Source organism: Phodopus roborovskii, unplaced genomic scaffold, assembly GCF_943737965.1.
Source record: "Phodopus roborovskii unplaced genomic scaffold, PHOROB, whole genome shotgun sequence".
Lineage (NCBI taxonomy): Eukaryota > Metazoa > Chordata > Mammalia > Rodentia > Cricetidae > Phodopus > Phodopus roborovskii.
This window is the reverse complement of record NW_026125537.1, coordinates 1,920,075-1,933,599: the sequence shown is the minus strand read 5'-3', so window position 1 is coordinate 1,933,599 and position 13,525 is coordinate 1,920,075. Positions and strand designations below refer to the sequence as shown.

General features: G+C 40.4%; 1 protein-coding gene across 1 annotated transcript in view; it reads right to left on the bottom strand.

Moving 5' to 3' along the window:
- Positions 1-7,437, bottom strand: part of Dennd6a (DENN domain containing 6A) — a 44,815-nt gene extending 37,378 nt beyond the window's left edge. The window contains exon 1 of the mRNA XM_051176734.1: positions 7,149-7,437. Coding sequence (XP_051032691.1) covers positions 7,149-7,376 — 228 coding nt within the window. The 5' untranslated portion in view covers positions 7,377-7,437. The remainder of the gene's footprint in view (positions 1-7,148) is intronic.
- Between the last annotated feature and the right edge of the window lie 6,088 nt (positions 7,438-13,525).

Genomic DNA, 13,525 nt, shown 5'->3' with positions numbered 1-13,525 from the left:
GAAACCTGACAGGGAAATTTTTTTTTCCCCTTTGTTATAATTATAGTTCATCCCTTTCTTTATTGTGGTTTATATATATATATTTTTTTTCTTATTTTACATATCGATCCCAGTTCTCTCTCCCTCCCATCCTCCCATGCCCCCCCCTTTTTCTTACTTAATTTTGTGCCAGAGCTCAAACTGATTTTTTTTCAAATTTCTTCAATAAGCTTTGCTTCCAACAAAACCTTTTTCCACTGTAGCTGGGGTATAGTTCAGTATTTAAAGTACTGCCAGCATGTGGACGGCTTTGGGTCCCATACTTAGCTTCAAAAAAAAAAAATAAGTACATACAAACATTTTTTAAAAATATTACCCATTAACAACATGATACTCTACTGTGTTGTCTACCTGCTGTTAATATTTTATATTATTTTAATCAATCTACAGAGAAGGAGAAGAATGGTAAAAAAAAAAAAAAACCAAAACAACTTTTTGCCTGATACATTGAATTGTGCTTTGGGTCACACCTAGTTATGGATTTTGAAACAGCATTCATCAAAAACATTGTTTTCTCAACTAGGTCTGGTGGTACAGGTCTATAACCAAAAAACTACCTGAGAAGCTAAGGTAGGAGGGTTTTAAGTTCAAGGCCAGCCTTTGATACAGAGAGAGCTCAAAGTCAGTCTAGGTAATTGAGTCTCAAAATGAAAAGTAAAAAGAGGGTTGGGGATATAGCCTGAGACGTAGTGTTTGCCTACTATTAGTTCAGGCCAGCATAAACAAAGTTGTATTTTCTTATGCCACCTTAGGCTAAATGTTTTGTCATTTTTAACAACAAAAACATCATGGTTAATTTTTGCCTAAACAGGAATTCATGAAAGAACTGTCTTGTTTATTTACCACTGTCTTTACACTTAGAACAGTCTCTAACCCAGAGCAGATACTTAAAAAACCAAACAAAAAAACAGCTTTGCTCCACCAGAGGATATACTCTCAAATTAGTTCTAAATTTCTATGTATACGAAAGTCTCCCTTTCTTCATGTTCAGATTATTTCACTTGCAATTTTTAAAGCATAAATAACACCTAAAAATCATAACTACTATATAGTAAAGTCACAGTTTATGTAAATCTGGGGGATTTGGTATGTGCCTGTAATCCTAGTACTTGAAAAGCCCAGGAGGGAAGATTTTAAGGTCACTCTGGACTATATATATATATATATATATAGATAGATAGATAGATAGATAGATAGATAGATCCCAAGCCAATTTGAACAACATAGTGAGGCTGTCTCACAAAACAATGTCGGATTACAACTAAGTTAATTTAGAGTTGTGGGAATCAATCATGCTGGCAAATTTAGTGGCCTGTAACAACTTATTTTCAACAACTCTACAATCAGTTATATGGGACTATCCTTTCCATGCTTATTTATTACACACACACACACACACACACACACACACACACACACACACACAAGACTAAGTGTGATAACAGAAAAAACATTTCTCAAAAAAAATGTATGTATATATTCATATCTATATACATGAACTGCCTCATTTTATTTACTACTGTTTTTACACAGAATGTGTGTGTGTGTGTTTGTGTGTGTGTAATATATATTATATCCCTAGCCAAGAGTGGTTTCAAATGAACTATCTTTACAAAAGGAGATGTACCTGCTATGTATGACCCTGCACACCTACCTTCCCACCCGAAGACTAGTCTCAGAGGGGAGATAATTACAAACTGGAGTTACTTGTGGTGTCACATGTAATTAAGATAGAACTGGACAATTAATTAAGGGTAGACAATTAAGGGTAGAGTCTTGCCTCTCATGCTATCATGTGGAACATTCTAAGTTTAATCCTTGGTAGCAACAAACAAATAATAAAAAATTCAACAGCTAATAAGTACATTAAGACATTCAACATTATTACTTAGAAAAATACAAATGAAAGCAAAATACAAGATCACTCCTACCCATCTGGATATTCAAAAGAACTGATGATAAGAGTGACAGGGATAGGGAAAAATTGAAACCCTTTTATGTTGCTGGTAGAAACATTTTGGTAGGTCTTTGTTTCCAAAGCTACATCCATATACTGTGGTGGTTTGGAAGAAAATGGTCACCAAAGGGAATGGCACTATTAGGAAGTGTGGCCTTGTAGAAAACCTGAAAACTTGCTAAGCAAAAACAGACAGAAAAGGACACATGTGTGATTTCATTTATGTGACATGTACACAGGAAGCAAATCCAGTCAAACATAGGTTTGTGGTCCCCAAAGGCTGGGAAAAGGTATTGGTTTCCTTTTAGAAGTGATGAAAATGTTCTATACTTGGACTAGTGGTACTAGTTGTGTGCTTCAGGAAAGCACTAAAATCACTGAACTGTGAGTTTAAATGGGTAGAACTCACAATATGCAAATATCTGAGCTAAAACAAACCCCTAACAGTCTGTGCCTGGGCACAGCTAATAATTCACCTTAAAATCATAAAGTAGAAATTATAGGCTTTCTCCCAGTGACCTCAAGATTCTCCCTCCCTCCAAGTATAACCTCATTAAACATTTACCTTTCAAAGAAAAATACTCATGTTTTTGTTTTGTTTTGAGACAGAGCCTTACTGTGTAGCTCTGGCTGGCTGCAAACTCACCATGTTCTGTAGATTGGGCTGGTCTTAAAACTCACTGAGATCTACCTGCCTCTGTGGGAGATTAGGACTAAGGTGTACACCACCATGCCAGGCTAGCTGTTCACTTATCTTCAACGTGAATTACACTGTATCACATCTTTATATTTAACTGAAGATCATAACATTTCAGGATTAAATCTATTCACTAATCTGAAATATGCTTTGGATTTGTCTGTGACTTCCTTTGGCCATATTTAAAAACTGCCTAACTATTTTGATTTTGCCTATCAACTTTTATCCAGTACATGGAACAAATGATTTTTCCTTTCCTCTTTTCTACAGTTTTTCTTAAATGAATATACACATAATTTTTATTATGTGAGGAAATTTTTAATTTTCTAAGTTTTAAGATTCAAACTAATTCTCATCTTCCATTGGAAAACTTACACTTTGTCTCTGGAAAACTTACTGCATGCTCTTCTTATTCAACTCATTACATAATAATGAAGAGTTAAATAATTACTCCCACAACCACCTCAGAGAACAGGGCACAGGAGCCTGTGCCTATGGTCCTGGTATTCAGGGGACAGAAACAAGATGATAACTTGAGCTCAGGTTTGTGACACCAACCTCACTGATAAAGGATGTCATAGAGCTGACTTTAATAACTAACTTCAAACCCAGTAGGTAGCTAAGGGTAATCTTCAACTCCTAATCCTCCTAACTTCATCTAAATGCTGGGAAAACATGCATGCACCACTATGCTTGGTATGAGAATCCATGTCTTTAAAAAAAGATACTAACATGGATAAAGAGAAAACTCAGTGGTTAAGAGAACTTGATGCTTTCCAGGGGACCCAGGTTTGATTTCCAGCAGGTTTCTCAAAAATGCAGGTAACTCTAGTTCCAGGGCACCTGCATTCCTGTGCATATACCCACACACATACACATAATTAAAAATATCAAAAATGATTTTTAAAAATTAAAATTAAAGGTACTTGACAGAATCTGCTGTTTGCATGTGGTTTGTTTGTTTGTATGTATGTATGTATACACACATACACATATCCATATAAAATCCCTGTGCAGGAAGCTTGGTCCCCAGTGTGATGTTGACATAGTGGCCTAGAAAGGAATAATGATGGTCTCAAGGAGATTAGTTCCTATGGAGGGCTGTTAAAAATGTAGTTTTAAATTTTAAGAAGGAACCAGGACCACCTATTCCAATAGTGTCTTGCTCTTTTTCTCACCATGTGGTTCCCCCTTTTTTATGTTCTCACAATAATACCACCCCCTAAAGTCATGGAGCCATAAGGCCCTCGCTAGCTGATGTTACAACCACACTAGTGGACATCTAAGGCTGTGAGCTAAATAAAATTCCTTCCTTCACATATAATAGTGCCCAATATTTTGCTATCACTACAGAAAACATACTAAAACAGAGTTTTCTGCATATGTTGGGAAAAAGACAAGCCAACTGTTATGGCTTCTCCAAACAGCCTCAATGTTCCTATTACAACAGGTATCAACAAAACTTTCTAACACTGCCCTCAAAGTTGAGCCTATAGTACTTAGTGGAACTCCTATGAACTGATTAAATGAGAAATCTAAAGCTCTTAAGAGTTACAATTCATTCTACTTTAAGTTTTAAGACTTTAAAGCATCTAGATTTCACATTTCCAGGTTTGCAGTGCTCAGCATATTTTATTTAGTAGTATTGTGTAAAGGAAGATACACTGAAGAAGGCAAACTATCACCGCCTTATTTTAAGTCATCACTGGCATTTCACAGGTCTGCATTGCTTCAGTTTCCTAGAATAGCTTCACTTTTTACTCAGGATAACTTGCATGTTAGAGAAAAATCAAGCTTTTAGTCAGAAGGATCAAATTCCTGGCTTATTAAACATTATGATTTGGGATAAGATAAGTAGGTTACATTTCAGTTTCCTTCAAAAAAAAAAAAAAAAGCCAGGGGTGGTACTGCATGCCTTTAACCCCAGCACTTGGGAGGCAAAGGCAGGTGGATCTCTGTGAGTTCCAGGCCATACTGAATGCTTTTCTAACACTAATTTACTTCACAAGCAACAGTGTATGTACTAATGTTATCCCACAAATACAGCAAAGTGCTTTGTTTTCTTGTTGCTGCTAGATTGGGGTGGGGGAACAAATTCTCCCAGTTTAGCCTTGACTGGCCTGGAACTCACCTGCTCTGAGGGCTTACTGATGTGCAGTACCATATCCTACACAGACTAGATTCCTGACCTACTCCACACAGTCTCTTAGAATCAATTTAAAGTGGCTCTAATGATGCATTTTGTTCCGTTGTTTTTGTAAGAAGTCTGATGTCCCTACAAGGCTTCAATTATTCTGTGTAGATGGATTATGCATATGGATTTCATTCTGACTGGAGTTATGTATGCATCTAACATCCTCTTTGTCACATGCCTACTAAGAGCTGATCCTGCATTTTTAGGAAACACACATAGCCTTTGTCATAGTAGAAGAATCGCTGGTCTTTCAATCCTGATTTTGAGACCAATAACATTGGTGGGCTCCAGGATTTTACTGTTCTAGTTTGATTGATATTCTTTTGAGCCTTCCGGGCTGTAGTTTACAGATACAGGGCTGGAGCCAGTTAATATGTTACTTCCAACACAAGTCTACATCTCTAATCCCATCTTAACTACTCTTCCTGTCCATTTCTAACACAAGTGCAGCTTCAAAAATGCAAAATATATCTTTTTTCTATTAATTGCTGCCTTATGTTCATTTTAAAAAATGAGGCAAAAATACTGTTTACTTCTCCTTTAGTTAAAAAAAAATAAGATAAAAGGTTGAGAATGGTGGTATACTCAGGAGGCAGCAGGATACAAATCTCTGAGTCTGAAGGCAGCATGGTCTACATAGGGAGATCCTGTCTAAGAACAAAAGCCAAAGACAAGTGAGATGACTCAGCTGTTTAGGCAGAAGGAATCTGCTGGCTGCTGCCAAGCCTGAAGACCCTAGTTTGACCCCGAGGACCCACATGGTTAAAGGAGAGAGTCAACTGTTGTCCTTGCCTGTGTTCTAACTGTGCACGAGTGTGCATGCATTTTTGCCATGAACACACACAAAAATAAATAAATACATACATACATGCATGTAATTTTTTTTTTTTTTAGGCAAGAAAAACAAAATTACATAACTGCTAATCTCAGCACTGGGAGCTGGAGGGGTAGGTAGTAAGGTGAGGGGTGAGGGTACAGACTGAACCAGGAGAGCTGCTGTAAGTTCAAGGCCAGTCTGGACTACATGAACAAACCTTAAAAAGTAAATGTCTTCAGTCTATTCCTGCCTCAAATGAAATAAGAATTTCTCTATTACTAACTCAATCTATTATCAACAAATATTTACTGATTACCTGTGTCGGGCAGTAAGAGCCTATGGACTACTGAGATTAATTCTTGAATCTCCATCTTATTGTTTCAATCTACAAGTGCCAGTTATAACATCCTTTTATTTGTATATCTACTACCTTGCACAATGCCTAGATCTTAGTGAAAACTCAGTATTTACTGAACTGTGTAATGACATAAAACACAGAAAGATGGGAGAAATGCAAAAGCAGTAATTCCTCACTTGGAACAACCTTCCTGGACAATTTAGGCCACCAAAGTTAGAATGAGATTATTAGAGTTTCTCATGGACTCCAAGAGTAACAACAAAATACCAAAAACTTTAAAACGTACTTCTTTCTATTAACGTTTCTGTTGAATAAGACAAATCTCTTAACGCTATAAAAAAAAAAAAAAAAAAAAAAGTTAAACAATGCCAAAAATGAGTGAGATTTGAAGGCCCCTGGGTAAGGTGTTATAAAAGTGGGAAACTGACAGATTTACAACCCAACGATTTTCCCTATGACATTAGGTTTCAAGCCAACTCTTATGGAATCAGTATTAAGAAATAACAGGGGAATGGGGAACAGTTCTTGGGTAGAGAGCTTGCCTAGTGTTCAGAAGTCCCAGGACTCCCTTTGTAATGGGAGAGAGGGAATTGGAGGAAATGAGGACCCAGCGACACACCAAAACAGAAAGGGGAACAAAGAGAGGAAAAGGAGAAAATGCATGCTGCCATATTCATTTTGGCTTGGTCTCAGGGGAATGAACTATGAGTTGGAGCAATTGACAATACAGTCTGCGCCCTCTTTGACGTGCACGTTTGGCTACTATAATTCGCCATAATTAACCATATGGCGGGGGTATTGTTCCTTCAGAGTCCCCAGCACACATCCTGTTTGCTGCAGCCTTTTCTTGGTGCCAGAAATCCTTAAGTTACTGCTGTGTTTTTAAAAAGAGGAACATCAACAAGTATTTAGGAGGGACCTACAAAGAACTTTTCACCCCTAGCCGCAGCCCACGATCCTCCCACGGAAGGGCCGGAGGAGCGCCGCCCAGCTGAGCCACGCCCGGATGCGCGGCGGCTACCAGGACCCGGCCGCCCGGCTGGACTCGAGGGCGAAGGGTGGAGACAGGGTGCGGCCCGGCCTCACCTCCACCGCCTGGCCCAGCTCCAGGTCGAAGCCCACCACGCACACGCAGTGTAGCCAGGCCGAGAAGCCGTCCCAGCGCAGCAGGCCCCGGCGGCCATCCTCCTCCTCGTCGTCCTCCAGCGCGACTCCCGCCGCCGCAAGGGCCGCCGCCTCGCGACCCTCGGTCCCGGCCTCGTCCAGAGACCCTCGGGAACCGGGTGCGAAGACCGCCGGGCCCCGCAGAGCCATCCGCCAGGCCCTATGGGCTCGGGCCAGCCGCCTCCAACGCGGGCCGCGCCGCAGAGCGCGCAAGGGCTCACGCGCACGCGCGCAAAGCGCTGCAGCAGCCGCCCCGGAGCCGCCGGATAGGGGCGGGGTCGCGAACCACGTGATCCTGGGAGCCCCGCTCTGTGCGTTTCCCTGCACCCAGGCTCCTCCCACTGGAGGGAGGCTGTTAATGGCCTGCTCTTTACACTGAGACAGTGGCTCAGGAATCATTGTCTTGTCTCCACAACAACAAAGCAATGAATTACTCTCGGAATGACACCGTTCATTATCAAAATATTACTAAAACTGAATGCTAACAGTGTTTACTAAACTCTTAACTCTGTGCTAGTTGATGAACCAAGTTCAAATACAAATATTAAGTTTATTGAATTTACCATCGAGAGTAGGTGGACATTATATCTCTGTCTTGTTTGTTAATGTTGGGTAGGGTTTTCCTTCTTTTTAAAAAAAAAAAAGAAAGAAAAGAAAAAAAAAATCTATGTCTTATGTAGTCCCAGCTGGCCTCTACCTTGTGGTACTCTTGCCTCAACCTCCCAAGATTCTGGATTTAGTGGCATCGGCCACCACATCTAATGTATTTCTCTTCTCTGATAAGGTAACTGAAGCTCTGAGAGGCTACATGACTAGTCTCAAAAGTACAGGAACTCTAATGCAAGCATGTGTTTACTCCTTCAGTCCTCTGATAAAGAGATGTGTACTTTCACTTGGCTGTACCTGCTTTACCAAGGCAACTCCCATCTTTATTGGTCTGGCTGACTCACTCAATTCTCCTACATCTCCAGACGTTCTTGGAACCCCCAAGTTGATCAAGTCATCTTTGGAGCATGCTCTCTGAGCCCTGGAGAAAGGACCTGGTTTCAAACTACTTTGTCAGAGGTCAGCAGTAGCCTGGGTACTAAGGAGGCAGCTGCCATGGCCAACTGCTATTGACACAGCAGGATACCACTGAAAAAGATTTATTCAGTACTTACTGGGATTTATTCATCAAAAGTATTTAGGAAGCACAGTAATACCCAATAGGAAAGTGTGTAGAAGACAACTGACACACAATGTATTTTTCAAAAACAGCCTAGTATTTGTGGTTTTGCACTCATTCCCATACCTGAGCCTCTTGACAGCCTCAAAAAAACAGTGCTATTATTGTTTCATTTTACATAGAACAAAACTGAGGCTCCAAGTGATGATGCTGTCACAGCTACTAGGTGGCAGAACAAATTTAAACCCATGTATTTCTGATGAATAATAATCTCACAACAAGCCGGGCAGTGGTGGCACATGCCTTTAATTCCATCACTCTGGGAGGCAGAGGCAGGCAGATCTGTGAGTTCAAGGCAAGCCTGGTCTACAGAATGAGTTCCAGGACAGCCAGGACTACACACAAAGAAACCCTGTCTCAAAAACAAAACAAAGCAACAAACCTCACAACAGAAGGCTTATGCAGAGGACCCAGGTTCAATCCCCAACACCATTGTGGTGGCACACACTTATCTGTAACTCTAGTTCCAGGGGATCTGATTCACTCTTCTCATTTCCAAGGACACCAGAAACACATGTGGTACACAGACATGAATGCAGGCAAAACATTAAAACACATAAAAATACTTGACCATCAAAGAAATGGTCAAGTAGTCTCAGACATCAGTAGTAGTGTATGCTGAAAACTTTTTAAAAAGACTTATCCATTATTTTTTACTTTACATGTATGTCTTTTGTCTCTGTGTATATATGTGTACTAAAGTGGAGTTTGGTGTCCACAGAGATCATACAGGGTGTGGGATCACCTGGAATCAAAGTTAAAGGGGGTTGCAAGTCCCCATATGACTACTGAGAACCAATCCTTAGTCTTCTGCAAGAACAGCAAGTGTTCTTAATTGCTGAGCCATCTATCTCCTTATCCCCACTTGGAAACACAGAACATTAACTAGGGACAACACTTAAGTTAAAAGCTGTCTTTGACCAAAACAACCTGCCTGTTACACAAAACCAGTATAGTTCTGAAAGAAAAACATAATCTGCTTTCAAGTAAGGTTCTAAACCTACTGTTTGAAGAAAACAGCACTGTTTTGGATGGGAAAGAACAGTAGGCTAGCAATCAAAATATTCTGTAATCCAGGAATAGATCCATCCATTATCATGGTAAGCAAGCAGTTCCAAGAACCAGCTTCTGGATTGATAAATGGAAGTGATAATGACTAACCTGCCTCACTGATCATTAAGAATGGACAAGTGATCTCATCCACACACTTGACTGTGTGCCATTTATTATTAATGATTAATAAGCTCTAATTACCAGTTGCTCCACAGTGCTAGAGGATCTTTGACCTAAGGGCACAAACTACCATTCTTTGAAATGCTACCTTTTGCGATAAGGTTTCTTGGTGTAGTCCTGGCTGTCTTAGTAGCTCTGTAGACTAGGATGGCCTTGAAATCAGAGATTCTGCCTCTGCCTCCAGAGTGCTTGGATTAAAGGCAGGAACCACCACTCCTGGCTGAAATACTATTTTATATAATATTTGGTGAAGGGCATCTTGTCCTTCAAGTGCAGTCTGAAAACTGCACATATTAAGACGTCCATAGGTCTGGTGAGAAATTAGACACACTAAGGATCTGGGTATTGTGACAAAAACATACATTCATACTACTACTAAATAAACCTTTTTACAAATGCCAGGAGAAACTACAATTAAGTATGGGTTTGTTTTGTCTCCACGCTTATAATTTTGATACTCTCCCATGATGTCTGTTATAAGATTCTATTAGGTTTATTCATTTATTGGTTGAGGGATAACTTTCTGGAGATGGTTCACTCTTATCCTGTGGGAATCAGGTTGCCAATGTGGCAGCAAGTGCTTTCATTTATTGACCCATCTTGCTCTGTGATCAAGCATGGTTTCTGTGGTTAGTACTTGCATGGGGTCTAGAAGAGAGAATGGTAACACCTTTTTTCTTCTTAAAGGTTGTCATTAGAACCTTGGAGTCTGAAAGAATCTTGAGTAGGGTACTTTCTCCACACTTCCCATACTATTTGTGAATCAGATGCTGGGTCAGCCAAGCCCTTTTAGAATACACACATGTACTTGCTCTTAAATGAACGTCACTGCCTTGAAAGGCAGCTCTGAAGAGCTGCTCCTTTCTGAGTGTTCAGAGGAACTAGGAAAGTCTTCCTCTCACCAAGTCCAGCTCTTCTAAATGATAGCCCCGTGGATTGTTTCAGAATAGTAATCCTATACTCCCACATCTTCTAGTTTCCAGGATAAATTACCCCAAATCCTCCACCGGATCCTCAAAGGATTCCAGCAATTCATCATCCTGTCACCCAACTTGGGTGAACTTAATTTGTTCAATCATTTTTAAGACACAGAAGCAGATACCATTCTCTAGTGTGAGCTAACCCCAGCAGAGTGAACCCTGGGACTACAACCTTACCTAAGAGTTTTATATTGGCGCCACTTCAGATTACATTTGCTTGGTTTGGCAGCCAGGTCACATCCCTGGCTCAGGTTTATTTCCTGTCAACAGAAACCATAGGAGGTAGGCTTTCTGTTCTTGGTGGTGGGGTTTTTTTTTGTGGGGGGGTCTGTTTGTTTGTTTTTGTTTTTCCCTATGTGAAAAGCAGTTAAGTCAGGGTAGGCCACTTGAGCCAAAAAAAAACTGAGTTCATGGCTTTGCTACTCTTCTAATATTACCAAGAACACTGAGTACAAGATTAAAAACATTCCAGACTTCCCCCCTTACCCTTAACCAAATTCCTGGTATTTAAGCACTTTTCATAGGGGGAAAAAAAAAAGGAAAGAGTGAATATGAGACATGATGTGATTTACAATGTCATGTTTTAGAGCTTAATTTTTTACCAAAAGGGCCTGGAGGAAGACTAAATGTCCTAGATATTCGCTTACCTGGGTAACTAGTAGATTTCCTTCTTGCTTTTCAACTAAAGCCATTTAGGCATAACTATAATGCAGAGGCAAACAAAGACAAGAAATAGGGCTGTCCATATAGTTCAAAGGTAGAGGACTTGGCTGGCATTCATGAGGTTCAATTCCCAGGACTTAAAAACAAACACTATCAGAATCAATATAACCAGCCAACCAAAATCATCCTGGACTCAGTGGTTATAACTCCAAGCCAGGCATTGATGGCCTTTAATCCCAGCATTCAGGAGGCAGAGGCAGGCGGATCTCTGTGAGTTTAAAGCCAGTCTCCATAAGCTCCAAAGTAATACATAAAAACCCTGTCTCAAAAAACAAAACAAAACAAAACTCTTAACACTTGGAGGGTGGAGACAAGAGCATCAAAAATCCAAGGTCATCTTTGGCTACATAAAATGTAGCCATCCTGGGCTACATGAGATCCTATCAAAACAATAGCAACAAAATATAGAGAGGCCAACTATTATTGTGCTGTCATTAGAAAGCTGAGTTTACTGCAACACATCTCTGAAAGACAAATGTTTACATGCAGATTTTGGAGGGAAGATTAGACAAAAAGCAAGTATAAAATGTACTATTAGGCACTTCTAAAACGTTTTTAAAGGGATAATGATGGGCTAGAAGAATGGCTCAATCAGCAAAGTTCTTGTCATGTAAGTTTGAGGAACTAAATTCAGATGCCCAGAATGACAACTCCTTCCTGTGACCTACTGTTGAGGGGGTAGAGAATAGTAGATCCCCAAAGCTCACTGGCCATCAGGCTAGTCAGTCATTGAACTCTGGATTAGTTAAAACACACTGTGTAAAAACAAAATAAAAAACTAAGGAGCACCCCGATGTTGACCTGGGGCCAACACACACACACACACACACACACACACACACACACACACAGAGGGGAGAGGGAGGGATGGACAGAGGGAGGGATGGAGGGACAGAAAGAAGAGGTGGGGTGCGGCAGAGGAGGGCGATGGAAAACTTTTTTATTCATGTTTATATTTGGAACATGTTTGACACATGGCAGGTTCTCAGCAAATATCTAGTAAGTAAATGTGTGTGTGTGTGTGTGTGTGTGCGCCTGTCTGTCTCTGTGTATGTGTTGAATGCATATATATGTTACTGTTCTTTTTTAATTTGAAATAATCCATTTAGTTCATCACTGTATTTGTTTAGTTTTTACAATGTACAGTGCATAAGATTACCACTTTAATGCCAGCACTTGGGAGGCAGAGGCAGGTGGATCTGTGTGAGTTTGAAGCCACCCTGGTCTACAGAGCTAGTTCTAGGACAGGCTTTCAAGCAATACAGAGAAACCAGAGAAACCTATCTCAAAAAACCAAAAGAAAAAAAAAAAAGAAAGAAAAAAGAAAAGATTATCACTTTAAGTTTCTGCATCATAAAAGACAAATTTATTTCCCAAAGTTCTGCAGGCTAAGAAGTTCAAGATCAAGGCTCTGATAGGTTTGAGTAAGAACCCAGTACGACATCTTGAATACTGTGTTTCCCTGTTGTTTTCTTTACAGGGATATATTCCTGCCACCTTCAAAATCTTGACAATGGTTTTTGATTGACTTCTCTGCTAAAACCGTCATGGTCTAGTGTGGAAATAAAGTCTCAATAGGGACCATCAATGTTTCTGTCAGTGTTTGAAGGATACAGGCTCCAATTGGCTGGTGGATCTTCCTCGATCAGATCACCAATGTTGCAGTCCTCCAGAGGAACAGTAGAATGCTGGGGTCACTGGACTGGTTTACATACGATGAGTACTTCCGTAAAGGCCATCCATGAACTAGAGAGTTAGAGAACCAGATAGCCATTCTGGCCTCAGAACTATGTGGCACAATAAAGAAGTCCTAGTCCAAGGCTGAAGGCCTGGAAGCTTCCTGAGAGTTGCTGCTGTGAGTCTTCATCAGAAGGCTGAAGAAGTTGGAGTCAGATGCCCATTGGATATGGCAGCAACAGAAGTAAATGAATGCACTCAGGAAGGGTGGAGTTGGTGCATGTTGGCTGGCTTCCCTTCCTTCTAATTTTATTCCAGCAGGGCTCCCAGTACACTGGATGGTGCTTCTCACAGTCAGGACATGTCTTTCTCCCTCACTCGCTGTCCCACATGCTAATTGTCTCTGGAAATGTCCTGTTTCTGATTTTATAGAACATTCCTTTCATAGTCAGTAGTCTAAA